A 19,291-nucleotide genomic window follows, 5' to 3' on the forward strand; every position below is an offset into this window, starting at 1 on the left:
TGTTTGTCTTATGTGCTCATGGAAATGCACTGGAGCTTTCCATTATAGTTTAGATTCTTCTGAGAATATTCATTCATTCAAGGACTACACGAACATGTGACATAGATAATCTAATCTCAGCAACTAGGAGTGTCAAAAAAGTCAGGAGAGGGACTCTTTGATGCAACGAGTCACTAAGGGGAGGGCAACAGGATACAACTAGTGGGTGGTCCCTGATGATTGTTTCTGTGTACAATAAGTCTCTCACTTCTTTGCTCCGTTTCCCTCTAAACAAGAGCACTTGGCATGAGTTGGAGCATGTTTGCGTGCAGGTAGATTAAATCAGTCTTCTGTAATTACATTTCATGTATCTGGTTCTTTCAGCTCTAACAGTGATTGGTTTTCCAACACCAGAACTTTTTAAGTTCTACAAAGACTCTGGACGACTCTCTGGACTGACTAAACAAGTCAAAGTACTGCAGCAAACTAAGGATCCTGAACTGCACTTGGCAGCTCCAAAACAATGGCGAATGCCAACTGCGTCAAGGTGATCCAGAATCCAAAGGCTGACATCAAGGAGTCAGGTAAAGTTTCAGCCAAGTCTGCATCAGCTGTGGCAGTCAAAGTCAGACCTGCGGACCTGGTGCTGACTCGAAGTTTGTCCAAGTCGGACTCTGACTTGTTGGCATCACCCGTCAGCGAGGACGATGGAAGTCTGGCTGGCCGCAGTGGCTCTGTCTCTAACTGCAGCTCTGGGCAACCATCCATGGAGCGCATGCCTTCCTTTGCCTCTGAGTGGGATGAGGTAATACTCGAGCTTTGGGGATGGGAAACAAGTGGGAGGGTGAAGAGGACACAGGGAGTGGCACTTTCAGGGTTAAGGCATGGACTGGCTTTCAAGTAGAGTGTGTTAATGTCTTTAAGAGAGAGTGTCTTAGGAAGTGTAAATGTGTGAAAGAAAAGAAAGGACGATAAGAGAAGCAAGAAGGATTAGTGGAGAAAAAAGAAATTAATCAGAAGGGGCACGGCAGCACATTTCAGGAAAGTGGAAGGACCAAAGGAAGAGGGGAAGAGTAGAGGCAGCAGTATGAGAGCAATCAGGAGTCCAGCAGAAGCACTGATAGAGTAACTTTACCCAGGCTGTTGGCGGATAATGCCTGCAGGCGAGTGCTTGAATGCATGAATGGCTTGATCACTTGCACCGACCTCCCTGTAGCAGCCCTGGCATCCAAGACTAATTGGGCTTGTGCTGTCATTCCACATCCACTCAGTACATGTCTCAGGGGCCGACCCACGCTTCCACTGTCTCTTCCTGCACTCCTCTGGCTCTTTTGCTCCGTCTTGCGCCATCTACTCTCAGCCCACTGTGAGCAAACTCCACCCCAAATCCCCCCTGCATACCCCATTATCCCCACAGGCCTCAACTTGTGATTTTTGAGCACTTTGGAGCATCAGGGCAGCACATCCTAAAGCACTGCAAAGACGATAAAATGAATAATCATTTCTTGCCCAAACTTCCAGATGCACTTAAATAGCTGAAACCTGTGGGGACAATGGTTGAAAACTTTGATCATATTATTTTAGGGCACAAGTCAGAGGCTACGTTATGCTAAATTTTTTAAGGTTCACCACATATTAGAACATATCAGATCAAGTTGACTCTTGGGGGTTGTTTTGTCTTGACTTACAGTAAAACCCGACTGAATATTAAAACTCAACTTGTTAAGCAGGTGTTGAAACCTAGTTTACAGTTTTACCTAGTTTGTTCATTTTGAGCTCATTTGTTATCACACTGCTGATTTTTTTTCTTTGTTAAATTGAGTTCACACCAGCAAAATAATACTAGTGACTATTTTAGCATTTTTTGTTATATAAAATATAAAATATTTGAAACTGAAACAATTATCAGAACTTTTGCAGATCAACTTTCTGTCAATCGACCAATCGTTTCAGCTTTAAAGTATTCCCTGTGTGTTTGGGAACATATAACCTTTTCTCTGTGTCGTGTGCCTGATCTCTGCTCCACCCCTCTGCAGTCTGACAGAAATGTTTATTCAGGCCATGTTGGGTGGAGTGTCCTGTTCTCAAGGGCATCCTGTTTTGCAGCTGTTCCCGAGTGTCTGTTTTCTCTTCCAGATTTCAAGGGATTTGTTTGGGTTGGGGATATGGGTGTGTGCGTATAAACCGGGGGCGAAAACTGACTCTGGCGTGCGTATCTCTTACGAAGCAATCAGCCACCACCATCAACATTTAAGTCACTCACGACACTCAGGGGGAAGCTGGGTTTTTATGTCTGATACGTAAACATACCCTTCAATCAGTACATTTGCACGCTCACAAAAAGCAACAATAGTGGAGACAAATGTTGGCATTTGGATTTTGTTATTACCAAAAAAGAAGCTATGAGTTAAGTATAACCTTTAAACCGCACTGACATTTTCAGTGCTACACACAGTATATATTTTAAATTGTATTATGTCTGGAAGCTTGTGCAGCTACCTTTTGTCTCCCACTGTCGTGAAATGACTTGTATTATATTTAAACATTTAATAATCAGTTTTGTAGAATTTGTAGAATCTTTTTGTTCTCTGAAATACTTAATACAGATCAAACATCGCCAGATTGCATACTGAGGACTTCGTACTTGCACATATACACACTGCATACACATGACAAAGTGTCACTGGACAAGACACTGAAACTTTGGCCTTTGACACCTTTAATTTAGCTTCCTAGCCACAAGACTTTCTCCAAGGGCATGAAAAAGTATCGAATGTTAGTATAATTTCAAAAATGAAAAGAGTGTTTTGTCTAGATGTGCAATTTAATTTTAATGTTTTTAATTTTTAATGCAGATGCAAAGTTTTAGCTTTGTTTTGGAGTTTCTGTGTCAAGTTTACCTCACAAGTACATGTTTAGCGAACGTAAACATTATTGCTGTAAGTTACTTCTCAATTTGTGAAGCAAGTTTCACTGTTTAAAGTTATTGTAAGTTTCAACTTTCAAGTTAACTCTTAACGTCGTTACATTTTTATTTGACTTTAATTTTTACAGAACCAAATCAAAAACAGAAGTCAAGTAATTCCATTTTATTTTGGTTCTGATTCTGTTGTGATTTAAAAAACTTGAAAAATCTTTAATATTTTACCAGATGGTTAGAAGAGACTTTGTGGATTCCAGAAAATCAATTAGAATAATAACTAAGTAAGTATTTTTTAGTTATTTAAGTATTATAAATAATCTTCTTGGTGTTTCTTTGTTCTTTGTTAACTTTCACTTGACACAGTGGTCATGATGGCATATCAGATTTTAACATGGTAACATGAAATAGTATCAAAATAATTGTTAACTGATGTCCAAGTAGCAAAGTTATCTGTCTGAAAAACTATTAAGCATTATCAATGCAGTAGTACTTGATAAAGGGTTATTATTTTTGAGTCTTATCAAGTTTCACTTAAAAAAATTGAGCTCCTAGAAACAACAAAAAGCTTTTTTAAAATAGTTTAATAAGTTTTCTTTACTACACTGCATGATATTTTACTTGTCTACAGTACTAGGTTCCTCTTTTCACTTTAACAGTAAAATCTCAAATAACACTTATTATATAAGAATGCGGCTTTTCGGTGACCATTACCAGGTTTCTAATAATAGAAATGGCAAATATGATTAAGGTGATTGATGTCTTCACTGCATCTGTTTAATACTCAAAAGGCAAAGGTTAACATAACCACACGTTACAGATGCTTGAGTGGCTTCAGTCTTGTGTGTGTGTGTGTGTGTGTGTGTGTGTGTGTGCGATCTAAATTTCCCAGCTGTATTCCTTAGGTCATTACACATGCAAGATTTTGAACTGCTTCTTCACTTACTAATGGTTGTGGTTTACATAACACACGTAGATCAGGACCCCTGATGAAAATACACAAATTCTTTAGTAGTTTTTAATTATTATTTTAAATTATTTCAATTATTATGAATGATTTTAAATATGTGTAGCCTGTACACCATTTGTAATATAATAATTTTTAAATTGACAGTGTGAATAAAGATACCATTGATTGTATTATGACTTTTAAACCAAAATGAGTTTTCATTATCTTTGAATTTGTGTCGGTCACAGTGAAAATGAAAGAGAATAAGCCATGAAAATGTTTTCACGTTGGTAATTCCAGTTTATATAAAGGGAATATTTTCAAAGTACATGTAAGCTGGTTTATAATTTATATAGCGCTTTACAGCAGAGTGAACACATCCCAAGATCTGGTTTGACAGATGTGGTACATGAATATGAGAGTAGTGGTGATGGTGTTAGTGGGGGCTGGGTGGAGGAAGGCACAGTCTTGTTTCACCTGTCACATTGCCCGTAAAAAAGTGTAACGCAGGAGACCCCACAGTGCAACCAGTTTGCTCTTTAATGATGTTATTCTACACGTGCAAGAGGTAGACGTGTATAAAACCTCTGGGCTTTGAAAAATGCACGTTTGCCCGTTTGAAAATGGCAATATGAAAATTTAAAATATGCAGGGACAGCTAGGGCAGTCATAAACGTTTAAATGATGTAAAGTTATGTAGCAAAAAACCTAAATCCGACTGTCTTTGTGGTAAACGCAAGCTTGAAACCGAAAGCTTACTTTCATGTTGCCAGACTAATTGATGCTGTTCATTTGTTTGTTATGAAGTTCATGACCAAAAAAAGCTGACGCCTATAAATGGGACTGTTTTACAGTTGGAAATTGAATTTAGCAGGAAAGATGGTGCCAAGCTGTGACATTTAAATGGGAAATAATGCAAAGATTTATGATATTGAAACAAAACCTTCTTCTATGTTTTTTTTTTATATTTATTACAGTTAAAAACTAGACACCTCTAGAGCAGGGTAGTGAATGTCATATAAATGTTTCAGGTGTCGTGAGTAAATGTCAAGGTCTATAGTGTCTATAGAATATAGTGATTGACATGAGTGATATCAGATATTTGCTTGCATTACAAAAGTATTTTATCTTTTTACAGATATTTTATACTTTAAACCATATTTTTGTAGTTTTTAGACTTTAGCTTATGTAGATAAACCCTAATTGCCCACAACTAAAGGTGTTGAAGCACAGGCCGAAGCAGACAGTCTGCATTTTTATAGCAGCAGTCTGATGCCAGCACATTCAATGCTTTTGTGATTGGGCTTTATGTTAGCAAGCAACGCTGTTTCTACATAAAAGGCGTAATGCCACCTGTCATTTGGCTTCAGCTGCGCTGCATTCGGGAGCTGTAAAGAGTGTAGGTCATCCATGTTGACAATTGGATTCAAACAAAGGAACAGTTTGTGTTGAAGTAGCGTTACCTTACATTTACTCATGAAGTGATATCATGTTCAGGCTGTCAAACCATTGTCAGTGACTTTTTTCTTTTCTTTTTTTTTTTGCTGTGTGGATTCTAAGCTGTCAAAATAATGAAAATAGATCCAAGTCATGGGCACTTCTGGATAGAATTAAGTGATCTGAGTCTTGTATAGTGTAGAGCTACTGGCCCATCTGTCTTTATTGACAGTGAAACTAGGAGGTAATCCTGTTTCCAGACCAGCACCAGTGGAGCAGGCAGTCTTTTTGGGTAGTTTATTATATTCTGCCATCATTTCCATTATCTGTTCTGTTTTTGGCTCACAACCATAAATAGCCAACATTGGCTCTGTAAACAATATAGTAAAGTTTAACTGCACAGCACACTGTCTGTGCGATTTCACGTGATCTGTCCTTTATTGACGAACATATAGCTGAGTAGATAAGACAGATGGGAGTAGGAGAAGCAGTGGCATGCAAGAAAAGATTACAAGTTAGAAACATGTAAAATGATGTATGTCAGAGTGGAGCAGCCTCTGTTATGACTATAAAATCGACTTAAATTCTAAAATATGTCTCCCAGTCGCAGACTTTGCTAATCAGATTTTATGGAGGTGTTTAAAATGCTGGAAAAACTACACATTTTGATTAATTCAAATATTTATACAGAGTTTGATTAAGTTTTTACAAATGTGTCAGTGAGCACTATGGCACTGTTATTCAATCCACAAATTTCTACCGACTTCTTCAAAGAGCAAATTTTGTTTGACCAAGTATATGACTAGGAACAGCTACAAATCGATATATCTGTTAGAGGGTAGCGACTGACAACAACTGCTCGGTGTCAGACTACCACTGGGGTTGCAAAATATTCTCAAATTCACTGGATGATAAAATAAAATGATTATTTTCACTACTGTACAGAACCAGTGATGAAATATGTGGTGAACGCCGTACGACCATTAAGCGCTGCAGAATGTCCATAGTTGATGTAGTTTGATAGATCATTTGTGCAGTGTAAGTGCTGTGTTTGTTGATTCTTAAATCACAATTAAAATTACTAATTATGTTGTTAATGTGATTAGAGATCGACCACATCCCCACATATACAGCATGATAAAGAACAGCTTCTGTCAGTATTTGGCATTGTTTCCTAATTATTGCTATTGTCAGAATAGTATTTCTATTTTTAAATGAACAAGCAACTATAATTATTTCAGGTAGGTATAAGGACTGTAGCAGTATTCACTAAGGTCATCTGAGGGAAATACTGGCAAACCCTTAGCCAATAAAAGTAACAAGCACAACTTCTAATGTGTGTGTGAAGCCACAAAGTTATATCTCTTGGTAAGAGCTAAGGAGTAATATACCGTAGATTTAATCTCAGTCTTAACTTGTCCATCAGTTATTTTGTCATTATATAATTGTAAGAATTCAAAATTGTTGTTTACCTTGAGGTGAATAATAAGCATAATAAATAATAAGTACTAAGGGTATCAACTGATCACAGAAGTTCTTTTAACTGCATTAGAAACTATCAAAACAATTTCACCTTTCAATCTTTTCACTGTGGGAGTTGAGCTTGAAAAGGTCAAAGGGCATGAAATGGGTGAGTTCTGCAGTGTGTGCAGGAACTGAAGAGCACATCAGCTTTATTAACATGTAAATCACTTCAGGGTGTAGTGCTGTCACTCAGAGTAGAGTGATTTAATGATACAGTCCACCCAGGAACCTGTGTTCCCTTTAACGGCCCTATAAATTACTTTTTTGTGTATTTAGATGCTTTGCATTGATTATTTGCTCTCAGACATCCAATGGACATTATACGTTGTTTGAAATTAACTCCCATTGAGAGCTGGTTTTCAGGTGTGGGTGAGTGGACATTTGTGGTTTTTAAATCCATTAGTAGCATCAAAAATTACAGCCCACAATGAAGGTTTCTTTTTGAATTATTAGCTTTTAAAGATTGTTTGCAACTGCATACAATTCCTGAAATATAATAATTCAGTGTAGCCTCAGTTCAAATTCAACTGAGAGCACACATTGCACATGAGACCACACATTTAGAGTTTGGTAAAACGTTTTTAGTTTAGAATAAGATTTTGATTCAAACACAGTCTGGTATAGAATATATATATATATATATATATATATATATATATATATATGTACCCTAAACCATTTAGCTAGGTATATGTGGAGGATGAGCCTGTATGTGCATGATGTCATAAAATACTTCAGCACTTTAACGATGATGACACAGGTTTCCTTTGAAGCAGCGTTTGGGTGACAGGTTTTAATAAAGGTTCACTTAAGCTTAGAAGTAATGCAGTCCTGGTGTGTGTGTGATATAGAATGTAACTAGGTTAATTCAAAGAGTAATGCAAGGTCTGTATTGCTGGAGGCATATGCCATGCGTCCCACGTGCCTGACTTAGAAATGAATCAAGGCTTTTCCACACTGTTGATGCCACTAGCGAAGTGCATAGGGCTTTTTCAAACACTAAATATTACATCAAATAAGCCTGGCTCTGTCTCTGGTGTCACTAGTGAAAGCAGAATCAGCTTTTCAGGCTTGCAAAAATCTTCATCGCTGATTTGTGAATAGACCTATTTTGGCGATTCTAAATTCAGTTCCCAGCCTGATTTGCAATAGTTTGCACATAGAATTATGGGTGACCTCAGTCTGTTGATTTCATTGTAAAAGTTGTCAAACATGTATTCGGAGCTAAACTTTTTATTTTCTATAATAACCAAAGATTATTAAAATACATATGCTGCATGGTCTTTTGTCTTGTAACAAGGTGAATGGTACAAATGTTCTGCAAATGGATCTCTGTTGACAAATTGCTTACAGTTAAACAGCAATGAGGAAGGTATTTTAAAAATTCAGTGAATAGATTTGATACTATATTTAGATTAGTTAAACCTAAACGCTAGTATTGTGTACTAGTCCTACATGCATCAACTGTATCCACTCTTGGTGCCACATCCTGCATCTAGCACCAAAAGCACTTTGTTGAGCTATTATGCAGCAAAATAAACAAACGCAAACAAACAACCTGGAAATGTATTTTCTCTCTCCTGGAAAGCCCGAGACTACTTAAATAAACATTTTTTTGCTCTGAATTCTAAGCCCATAAACAACTCTTCTCTCAGTTGCTCTGTAATCTTCTGCATGTGAGTTGTGCTCACTTAACCTTGCGGTAAGCTGTTGATTTTGTGCTGTAAAGCCTAAATAATACAGGTCTGTGAGGGCAATCAAACAATACTTCCCAACACTCTCAGCACCAGTAGCTCTCTGTCTTAACTCCTCAGACACTGCCACTCCTTATGTTTTTATTGTATAATTGGTTTTGCTATGGTGGGATGGAGGTGGGTTATTAGAAATTAAATAAATATTACTATTAATAGAAAATGTTGATACATAGGGTGCTGAAAGACTTTGTTCATTGGATCTCCAGTGTTTTTGTTGAAGAAAACAGACAAGATTCAATAAAATACAGCATTGTTGACTCCCATGTTTAATTTCTGTTCTCTTCAACAGATTGAGAAGCTCATGAACTTGATTGGAGCCGGTATTGAAACATCCAAACATCCCACACCAAGCGCAGGTAATGCTTCACTATGTATTCTGTTTTCATGATGGTAGAACTTTTAATTTTGGCAGTAGTGATTTTATTCCCCCCCAGAGTTTGACTGTGCAGTATGTAATTTATTGGTTGGTTAATGCAAAATGACAACTGGGTCTGGGGGATTAAAAGAGTTTTATTCATTAACCATTTATAAAGTGCTTAATTGCCCTTGGCGTTGCAATGATGATTGTCCTGTAGAATTAGTTGGATGGCAAATAAATGTAAAGTTAGCAGCTATCAAACTTTTTACACCCTGCAACTTATTACACACGTGAATGACAACATATTTTATTAGAGCTGGGAAAAGGTGGAGAAAGAGCTGCAAGATAATTATGTAATTTTAATGTGTGTAATAATAAGCCAAAAATACAAGTATAAACAATTTTAGTATGCCTCGTCTTTATGGCTCTGCTTTAAAGTTTTATTGGTCCAGATTGTTTGTCTTTCTGTACACACCATTTGTGTGAATGTTTGTACCTTAGGACGCTATAAAGATGTCTTCAAATTTTGCTACGTCCACTTGAATTCAAAGGTGAACTGATTACATTTAATAGGGAAAAGTCAAGGTCACTGTGACCTTATGTCTGCCCCATTCTCATAACGATATATTTCCTGAACATTTTAATTATCTCTTAATTAATCAACTCATTAGAGTTAATGAGTCTGTAAACTTTATTTTGCTTATTAAAGGTGCAGCTTTTAAATCAGCAACATAAATGGTGGATGTTGACAATAAAACAAGTTCATTTTAAAACTACTACTTTATATCTTGGTCAGAACTGATTGTGGTAACCTGATGGTATCCCTATTAAAATGTTTTGTTCTTCTATTAAAAATTAATATCATGATATTTTATTATTAGATTTTTTAGACCCTCAAATCCTAAAATGCCCTGTTGGTCCTGTTCAAATTAAAATACGTCTTCACCATAGACAGGATGTAGTTTGCTGTCCTCGTAAGTCACAGAGATTCCAGCTGACATTTGTTTGGCATCATTGTAATTTGCTACACACAAGGTTTCCCCCCTTATTGGAAATCTAATTCTGAATTCTCCTCACTGTCATATTTTTGTTTTTTTTTCTGGAGTTACAGTATATCTCAGTAGGGCTTGAATTTATAGTATGCTTCATCAAGTACCCTTCAGGCAGTGCAGAGGGAGAAGCCAGCTGGCATCAGCTCAGTTTGTTTAGATAACACTCCTGAGTTGATACAGTGTAAACCTACCATCATTAGATACTCTGCCATAAGGAGGTTTCATCATACAGGGTTGTGTAACAGCTTCTCTAAGTCTGCACAGGACGGTTTCCTCTGTCTCATTAGATTTGTTTAGATGAAATTCCCACTAATTATGCACGTTGTGTTTTTTGTGGACACTTTCAGAAACAGTCAAATATGTGACTGTGATAGAAGCACATGAAGTATTAATCCACAGGAATAACAAAGATAGACAGTAGAAGATAAATAATACTGTGTCATTTAGTAATTACTACATCTTAGATTACTTCTTCCTGTCAGCCCAGTGCCTAAGCTGACACTGTACGTCTGTGAGTACAAAGTGAAGGACATCTACTAACTTAATCAATTCTTATCTTCATTTTACAAGTTAAATTTCACTTTAATTCATGAAAATTAAATATAATAGAGCAGAACAGTGATGTAAAGGGGCTGGTAAAGGGGTCGCCTGTGAATAGCCCCCAGTTTATTAACATAATATTATGAAAGTAAACATAATTTATAAAGTGCTTTTTAGAAACATAATGCGTTTCAGTGCTTTAGACAATAAGAAGAAAAAAGAAGACAACAAATATAAAAATACTCTTAAAATAATGATAATAATGATAAAATAAAAAGCAATTGTAATAAAACACTAACAACAGCAATTACCATTACTATTTACTATCATTATGTTAATGTTTATATCAGTTCCTTCCAGGTTGCTTTAATCGCAACACAATTCTTGATATTTGTTCGTATCATTTTAGGCCAAAAGAGAATTAACATTAACAAAACAGTCCTAAAGCAAAGCTCTTTTCCATGGCAGTGATAATTTATGATTTTAATTGTAGCTCAACTTCTAGCACATCAAGTCACTCTCAGCAAATTAATTGCTATTGTAACAATTAGAAGGAAATGTGTTGTGTTTAATTAGTTTTTTTCTTTCTTTTATAGGTGCGTGCTATTTATAGATTTTGTTTGAGGAATGGCATACTGAAAGTGTCCCAGATTCAGCTGAGTCATACAGTTGCTGCTCTGATTTTAATTGGAGATTGCGAAGTAGTTGCAAGGGTGCTATTGTGGCTGTTTTTGTATGCGTCACTCGTTACAAACAGGTACCCTTCAGAGTCATCGACAGCAGAGAGGAAGAGAGAGGCAGTGACGAGGGATTATACAAAAACGAGAAACTAAACTGTCAGTTTTCATCCAACCTTTACAACAATATTTCTATTGTGACAGAAATTAGAAAACCCGAATTTCTGTCTCTGCTTTCAAGTATTTTGACTCCATACACAAACCCTCGCATATAAGGAGCCAAGGACAACTGATTCATCTTCAGGAAACAGGTTTCTGAACATCAGATTTTTGTGGCTATAAAAACAGCCTTCCAGTTTCGTGCTATTCTTTTAGCTCCAGGATGAGGTTGTTTGTGTTTTGTGCCCATCACCAATGCCTCGATTGTGTGCTGGGAGAGCACTGAGTAAATGAGCTTAAAAAGAGAGAGGGAGTGGAGAGAGAGCTCGGCTAACAGCACACAGGAGGCATCGGCGCGGTTTGTGTACAGGCACACTCTTACGTTCAAAGGAAAAGAGTCCGCCTTCAGTTTCCCTGAATTAATTCAGCTTTGCGGCGCATTTTCTTCAGTGCTTGGGTGTGTTGACAAGCTAGCGCTTCTTCCTGCTCTGATCAAGAGGCATGGCTTTATCTAGGCACAACCTCTTCCACTGTAAATAGGTCTTTCTGGGTTCTCTTCTGAGCCGAGTCTAGACCCAGCAGTGCCTGACAGTACTGTATGGAAACCATTTGGATAGATTTGACAGTTTGGCCTGTTTAAACAGGGGATAAGACAGTGACCCATTCCCCTCCCCGCCCTCCACAGACGAGCACTGGATACTCTGTCAGTCAGTAATTAGGTCCTACTATCGTGGGAGGTGTTGCTGACCCAAATGAATGGAAGTAATTGGATGGGGTGCCTGGTATTTTTAATAGTCTTTGTCTAGATATGGTGGTGTTAGGGCTGACTTTGGTATGGGGCTCAGGAGGAAAGAATGAAGAAGGAGGAGGAGGAATTGTGGGATCTTACAGTGAATCATAATTAGTCCACCTCAATCCTTCTTACTTCCTATTACCGTCTTATCTTGCCTTCGTTTTATTGCCTCCTCCTCTATTAGTCTCTTTCCTACATCTCGTCTGTCTCCTTCTCTCTCCTCCTCTGTTTCTCCTTCACTTCGTCTTTCCATCATTCTTCTCCCCATTCAGAGCAAATCTGACAGCAACTGCGCCTCTGGTCCTCGTGGATGACTGAAGGGTCACGGAGACCTGACCTGGCCTTTTACCTGATCGTTAGCGCCAGAGCAACAGTGGTAGAGGCAGCCAATTATGGAGGAGGTTCAATCAATAGCCCTTCACTTTGCCTCCCTCTGTTGGCACCGCTTCTCCTTACCCTGACTGCCTTACTGACTGGCTGACTACCCATCTGGGAGTGTGTGAGGTGATTGCAAGCAGCTTGAAAGCCTGCATAATTACGCTCTGCCTGCAGCTGTACCCAGATAACACAAGTGACGGATGCAGCGAACAGCCCTGCATAGGTGGGTGCTAAAGTCTGCTGTTTCCTGTGTAGATCCTGGCAGTTTGTTCAAAGTCAAATGGCAGCGTGCGTGAGTCTTTTTACCCAAACATGTATCTGAATTTTAGATTATCTCACTTGTTTATCCGGGCTTTTTTTCCTGTAAGTAGCCTCTGTTGTGCTCTAAAAATGGATGATGTGACATGAGCATCTGGAAGTACATAATGGAATTTGCCTCTTTTCTGTCATGCTGTATGACTGCGCGAGATGGAGATGGACTTGAAGTGTGTCTCTTCTCTTCTCATCTCGTCGCTCATTCTCTCTCTCCTCTGTACGAGTGCATTAGGGATTCTGCTGACTTGAATCAATGCTGCCCCCCCTCGTCCTATCATCAAAGTAAGATGTAAATGAATTAAAGCCATCTGCTAATAAGCAGAGGCTTGAGGAGACTCTTTGTTTCAATATCCCACTTTAGCCTAAATTATAGGTGTTGCTCCTGCAGAACAGGTTTGGGTCTCCGTCATACCTTTACATTCCATTCATTCTCTGCAGAAGAGGACAGGGTTTGGGCTCAGTCCTCATTCCTTGCCACTGTGGTGTCCTTTCTGCACTGGCAAGATCATAGTGCTTTTGTGTAATTCTAATCAGCGCAGTGTGGGTGAGAGAGGGGGAGACATGGGGATGAGGATGGAATAAAATAGATAGACAAGAGCGAGAATCTGTGCATTTGTATGTGAAAGAAATGGAACAAATAGTAGGTAAAGGGGTAGACAATGAGAAGAGAGTGTGTGTTTGCAAGTGTGTGTGTGTTTGAGAATGAAAGGCAACGAGCGAGACAGAGTGCAAGACAGAGAGGGAGAGAGAGGCAGAGGGAGGGGAATTGATATAGTGGGAGAGAGAGGGAGAGGTGGTTACGTGGAGCAGTACCCCACTTCATCAGGCAGCATACGGCAGCCCTGCAGTGCGATCACACGGTATGAGAATGGGGCTATGAGATCGAGAGCGAGAGAAAGAAAGCAGAGTGAGACGAGAACGAGGAGGGGGGGTTAAAAAGAAGAGCTTGAGGGATTTGCTCGGATGAGAAGGGGGGATGATCACTGAGTCTGTTGCCTGTCGTGGATGTGGGAAGGACGTGGCAGCAGTGGCTGAGGTTGAGGCAGATCTGTGGTCTCCTGTGTAGAAGTAGCCGGCGTCAGGACGTTATGCCCTGTGAGCAGTGAGGGGTAGCGTGTGTGAGCCAGGAGCAGCTGCTGTGACTGCATCTGCACTGCCTGCATGTCTCAGACAGGCAGGGGATGCAGCAAACCTCTGCCCTGAGCACAGAGGCTGCTAGCTGTACCCAGCGAGTAGAAGAACCAGGTGGGCTGGGGTGGGAGTTGGGGGCGCCTGCCTCAGGAAGGAGCTAGCTGAACCTGCACTACTGTGGTCCTGCAGTCATCCTCGCTTCAGAGCAAAGAGACTCACCTGCCGTCCGTGTGGATCTGAACCTGGATTTACTGCTTTGAGAGATGAGAAGCATGTTCTCTAGCGGAGCCAAACAGCCAGCAGCCTGCTGAAGAGTGTGAATGCTGGGCAGCACAGGGAGCACTGCCACCACCAAGGACACCAAACCCTTTTCTTTTGGCAGACAGCTTAGCTGGAGCTTTATCCAGGAATCTATATTTGGAATTGATTATGAATTGAGGAGTTTGAGGAGTCAGCACACTGTGGAAATCCTAAGTCGTTTCTTTTTTTGATGTAGGATTTACAATATGTCTACCTGACCGTGCTCCGTGGGGCTCTGGAGTAAGGACAAAACATGTTTTAAGCAAATGTGTATTCCTTGATCAAAAATAACCCGAGTACCTCAACAGTACTTTAGAATGCTGCTACCTTCATTGTATGAGCCGTGTCCTAGCTCTCAAAGAGGTTGACCAATGAAGCCATGGGACTCAGCCAGAGCTTTACAAGTATGTGGTGAAAACCGTGACAAATTTATTTTTGGGGGAACTGAATATTTCTGTGTTACACCCTGAGGGAGTCATTTCTGATTTTAGAATAATGATAGGGCTAATTTTGGCAGAGTTCATAATGTGTGATGTATGAGAATGTCTGATGTAGTGATGAATTATTTCCATTTTCCCTCAAACTTAAAATAATCTAGTCTCTTGTCTTGTAGTTTTCAGTATTGTTATGTTCTTGGACTAGCTAGGCACTAGTTTTTACATTTGCTCATCTGCTCACTAAAGGAATGTTTAGTGAATCCTGTTTGTTGGAAGATGCTGTAGTGGCTCAGTCCAACATAACTAACAGTACCAAGCTTGAGATGGGCTTCCTTCCCTGCACTACCTCCACCCTCGCCTGACATTTCCAGTCAGTCACACTAACACCAGTGGGTGTATATTAGCCTAGTCAGTCCCCTGCAGGGCTTGAGGTGGGCCTGCAGCATTTTCTACCCTCCTCCTGTGTTTGAGTTAGCCAGGCCCCCGCCTGTGCAGTGGGAGCCCCTCAACCCCAGCCTGGACCCTGTCTCCCCCCCACCCTGCCTGGTGCTGCTGCACTCGGCTCTGCCTCTGCTGGCCGAGGATGATGTGGCAGTGCCATGTGTCGTCCTCTGAGTGCCGCTGCTACCGGCTGAACGGCTTCTCACTGCTGAAGCGCTTCCCTCTCTCGGCAGATGGGGCCTGTGGTAAAGCCCTGGACCAGCCGGTTGGCGAGTGGCTGGAGCACGTGGGGCTGCCGCAGTACGAGAGCAAGTTCCTGCTCAATGGCTTTGACGACCTACGATTCATGGTGAGTCACCTGCAGCACGTCATCTCAGGGGTCGGTTCCACTTTACTTCACTGTGCCTCTCCGTCTGTCAACCCTGGCTCCATTTGTCTTTTTATGTCACCACTCTGCTCTCTCACCCTCTGCCTGTCTCTCAGCAGCTCCACTCCCCCTTTCTCATCTTCTCCTTGTGCTGCTCACCCTTGCACACTTTCCTTCCCCCTTTCCCCTCTCCCTTTTATAACTCCTCTTCATCTCTGTGCGTGCATGACCCTGCTAAGATTTATGGCCCCTCACTGATTCCCTTTAAAGAATATGGCCTGTCACGAGGGGCAAGACAAATTATAGCCAAAGCCTATTAAAATTTTCCAACATTCCCATTCATGCTGTCCCATTTACTGTACAATTCACTACAGTCACCTCTTCACCTTTTATTGAATCTTCTCATTTACAGCCACTAAACTTGACTCCTGCACAGCTATTGTCACATAACCTATACAAACAATCTTCAGTCTAAATACACTGTAGTTTACACTGAATGCATTTTGTATGGTTGCTCACCAAATCTCACTAAATCCTCCGCTCATTATGCTCTGTGCTCTTCTGGTGGTGCTTATGAGACAATCTTGCGCTGACGGCACAATGTACGATTACACTGCAGCAGCATGCTCTAATGTATGCATTTATATACTGTATGTCTGTGCTTTTCAACCACACATGGCATGGAAACATTTGTTTTAGTTATACATACTATTAACAAGTCAATTATCAAAAGCGACATAAATTGTGGGCGGTGATGTCATGGTTGTGGAAACTAACCCTGACAGATTAATATTTCTCAGACTCACTAACACATTTTCATGAATATTTTGCATTTTTAACAATTCTGTCAGATTATATATTGATAACTACATTTAACAGTATTGCAAAAGACATCCACAATTTATCTTGGGGCGTTATCATGTTTCCTGTAAAGAACATGGCGAGTGAACCTGACATTGCATTTACAGTAGCAATAATTGTAGAAATCACCATTACGTTTTCAATCCCTTGGCCATGCTACTCTGAAAAACATGACTGTACACTGTAAATAACTAAGCCCAAGGGGTAAACCCGGATATTTTTCACACCACAGGGCTGCATTAGCATTATGGACTATATGTTACATCAGTTTGTCACAGCTGAGCTCGGTTAAGAAAGACCAGCAAGTTTAGAGGGAAGTGGTTGTATACAAAAAGTGTTACAGTGGTGGAGTACGTCTCCCTGATCTGTTGTTCGTTCTGGTAAGGAATGAGATCACATCATAATCAGAGTCCTTCTGAACATGTCATCACCACTACTAGTTCCTACTCATGAAGTGCTTTGCAGATATGAGATACGGACTCGGCTGCATAAGAGAAGACATCAATTCTAAAGGAATAGCATGTGTAGTCATAGTAAAGGGAATAGTGTAGGGATGTGTGATGTGGATTAGAGCCAAACCAAGTCCTCTGCTCTGATAGCAGATGTTAGCTTGTTGGACAATATACTGTACATTCTGGTATTACGTATTAAAACAACAAGAATTAGATCCCAGTAGTTCAATGTCGGTTCTTCAACAATCTAGTAAATGATATGTGTGATAGAGGAAGTCATTGATATGATTCAGATCATATCAATGATGCCACAATTCAGTCTTGCATGTTGAATTGCAGCATGACCTGTTATAGCCTGATGTGTCCAGCAATATTAAATAAATAGCTAGCTCAGTGTGAAAAGCGTCTCTAAATCTTTCATGGCATCTCATCTCATGGAGTATATCGTTGTCTTGCTGTACAGTTAGTTTACAGTTATGTAGACAGTAGTTAAAAAGGAAACACACCAACCTTCTTGTCTTGACAACTGGGTTGGAAGATTCCATGTTGATCAAGATTTCTTGGCAATAATGTGATGAACACTATGGGTCATTAGGCATTCTGATGTTCATTTTCATGCCACGACTAATGTGTCTGCTGGACTTGATGCATCAAGGAAATAAATCATTAGCTTCACAAGGCAAATTACCCATGGATATTTACGAGAATGTAGAGGTTGCAAACAAGGGAAAGGTCAGAGTAGTCAGGCAGACACTGTGAATGTTTAATATTGTGCCCTTTTAGATTCTGTCAGACTTGCTTCAGATGTCATCAATCTGGCTGAACTTGAACATCTCAATTTGTTTGTGCGATTCACTGCAAATAAGAGAAGACTAGTCAGTAGAGGGCAGTACACTTGTGATTCATTTTGAATTCCATGCTTTGTAAGATTAGATAAGATAAACTTTATTAATCCCCGAAGGGAAATTCAGAAATGAATGAATACATTTGCGTTATAATGCCTTATTAAAGAACAACAGGGTGAGAAATGGGCAACGACAATAAGCTAGAAAACAAGATCACACTCGAGCCAGATCAGATTTATTTTAGACTCTTACTATCATTTGTTCATTTGTGAGCGCGGAGGAAGACAAAAAAATCCTCTTCCATCTCATTCTGCAATGGCAGGAATGGCAGCATGCAAGCCATACTGTACCTACAAACCACAGCTGTCACCGCTGAAGATGCACAGCGCTGCTTGGACTGTTTCCTTGGGCCCGCCCACCAGAGCAAGAGAGCAGGCGCTCACATGAGTCGGCAAGCCTCTCTGCATGTGATGATTGCTCTGAGATGCAGCTTTTGAGGGATCATAAATTATGAACAGCTGTGTGCCCATTCTCATAATTTTTACACGATGATTATCATTTTGTGCTCCTTTCATGCTACCAGAAGTGGGGCGCCTGTGGCTTTCATTCTCTTGGTCTTCATGCCCACACATTTCATTTACAGTCAGAAATTCCGCATCATTTCTTTTTCGTGTGTCTTATGCTTTGTTGCTCTGATGTCCAAACTAATGTGGCAATGAGGCAAATTTTGCAAAACATCTTAGATGTTTCCCATCATGCATTTCCATTGCATCTCTCCTGCATTAATATTACATCAGATGCTGCAGCCTCCTCCTATAATTGAACTGAACATACCTTTTGTAACACATAAATTAGGCAGTTTCTCCTGAGCTGGATCACTGTTACGCCTCCTGACTCTTGAAAAAGCAACAACGTTTGTATTTTCTAAACAAGTCCTGTGGGGCAGAGCAATAGAGCAATTCTAATTCATTCTTGCATCAACTGAGTGCATTTAGTGCGATGAAGGACTTCACTACCATGGTTACATCTGCAAGTCGTATCAGATTAAATCAAACTACCATAGCTCATAAGCTATGTAAGAACTGAAGCATACATTCCTGTCACATGTTTCAAATGCAGCATGTAATGATAAGTTTTCCGAGCCTCCCGAGGCATCATCAAACTTCAGACTGTGTTAATAAAAGTGGGGAATCTATTTTGGGCCTCCTTTACATCAGACCCCGCTTCATTTTGACCTTTATTCTAGCGATCAGTGAGTAATCTCCCTACTGCACCCTGCTACAGGCCTGCGAACGCTGCTGCATTGTGCTCTGTAACCAATCCAGCAACAGCAGATTGAGTAAAGACTACAGAACATTTTAACATTCTTGGCCAGGAAGAATCAATCTGCAGCAGTCCGCAGGGAGAATGCTTAGCTCCACATTTTCAAGGTTCTCCTCGTATCTTTATCCCTGTTTATAAACTGCAACGACATCACGGTGAATATACCAGACAAAAATCTTGCTTGTCAGTCAAGATTTAGTGCAAAATGATTATTGTTCATTGTTTCTATGCCCTAAATTAAGCAATTGTTAGAAACTGTGGTGAATTATTTTTATTTGTTCTTGGGCTGTTTAGTTTTC

The 19,291-nt window shown here is 39.9% G+C and overlaps 1 protein-coding gene across 7 annotated transcripts in view; it reads left to right on the plus strand.

Moving 5' to 3' along the window:
* The first annotated feature begins 240 nt into the window (after nucleotides 1-240).
* The window catches only part of anks1ab (ankyrin repeat and sterile alpha motif domain containing 1Ab), a 35,235-nt gene continuing 16,184 nt past the window's right edge, over nucleotides 241-19,291 (plus strand). For 6 of the 7 annotated variants that reach the window (XR_003298077.1, XR_003298076.1, XR_003298075.1 and 3 more), the window contains exons 1-3: nucleotides 241-784; nucleotides 8,853-8,919; nucleotides 15,378-15,493. Coding sequence is in view for 4 of the 7 variants with exons in the window: in XM_026349320.1 (XP_026205105.1) it covers nucleotides 503-784; nucleotides 8,853-8,919; nucleotides 15,378-15,493 (465 nt within the window). In the remaining 3 variants the exon portion in view is untranslated. The remainder of the gene's footprint in view (nucleotides 785-8,852; nucleotides 8,920-15,377; nucleotides 15,494-19,291) is intronic. The other variant, XM_026349319.1, reaches the window with a different exon arrangement.

Source organism: Anabas testudineus, chromosome 5 (assembly GCF_900324465.2).
Source record: "Anabas testudineus chromosome 5, fAnaTes1.2, whole genome shotgun sequence".
Classification (NCBI taxonomy): domain Eukaryota; kingdom Metazoa; phylum Chordata; class Actinopteri; order Anabantiformes; family Anabantidae; genus Anabas; species Anabas testudineus.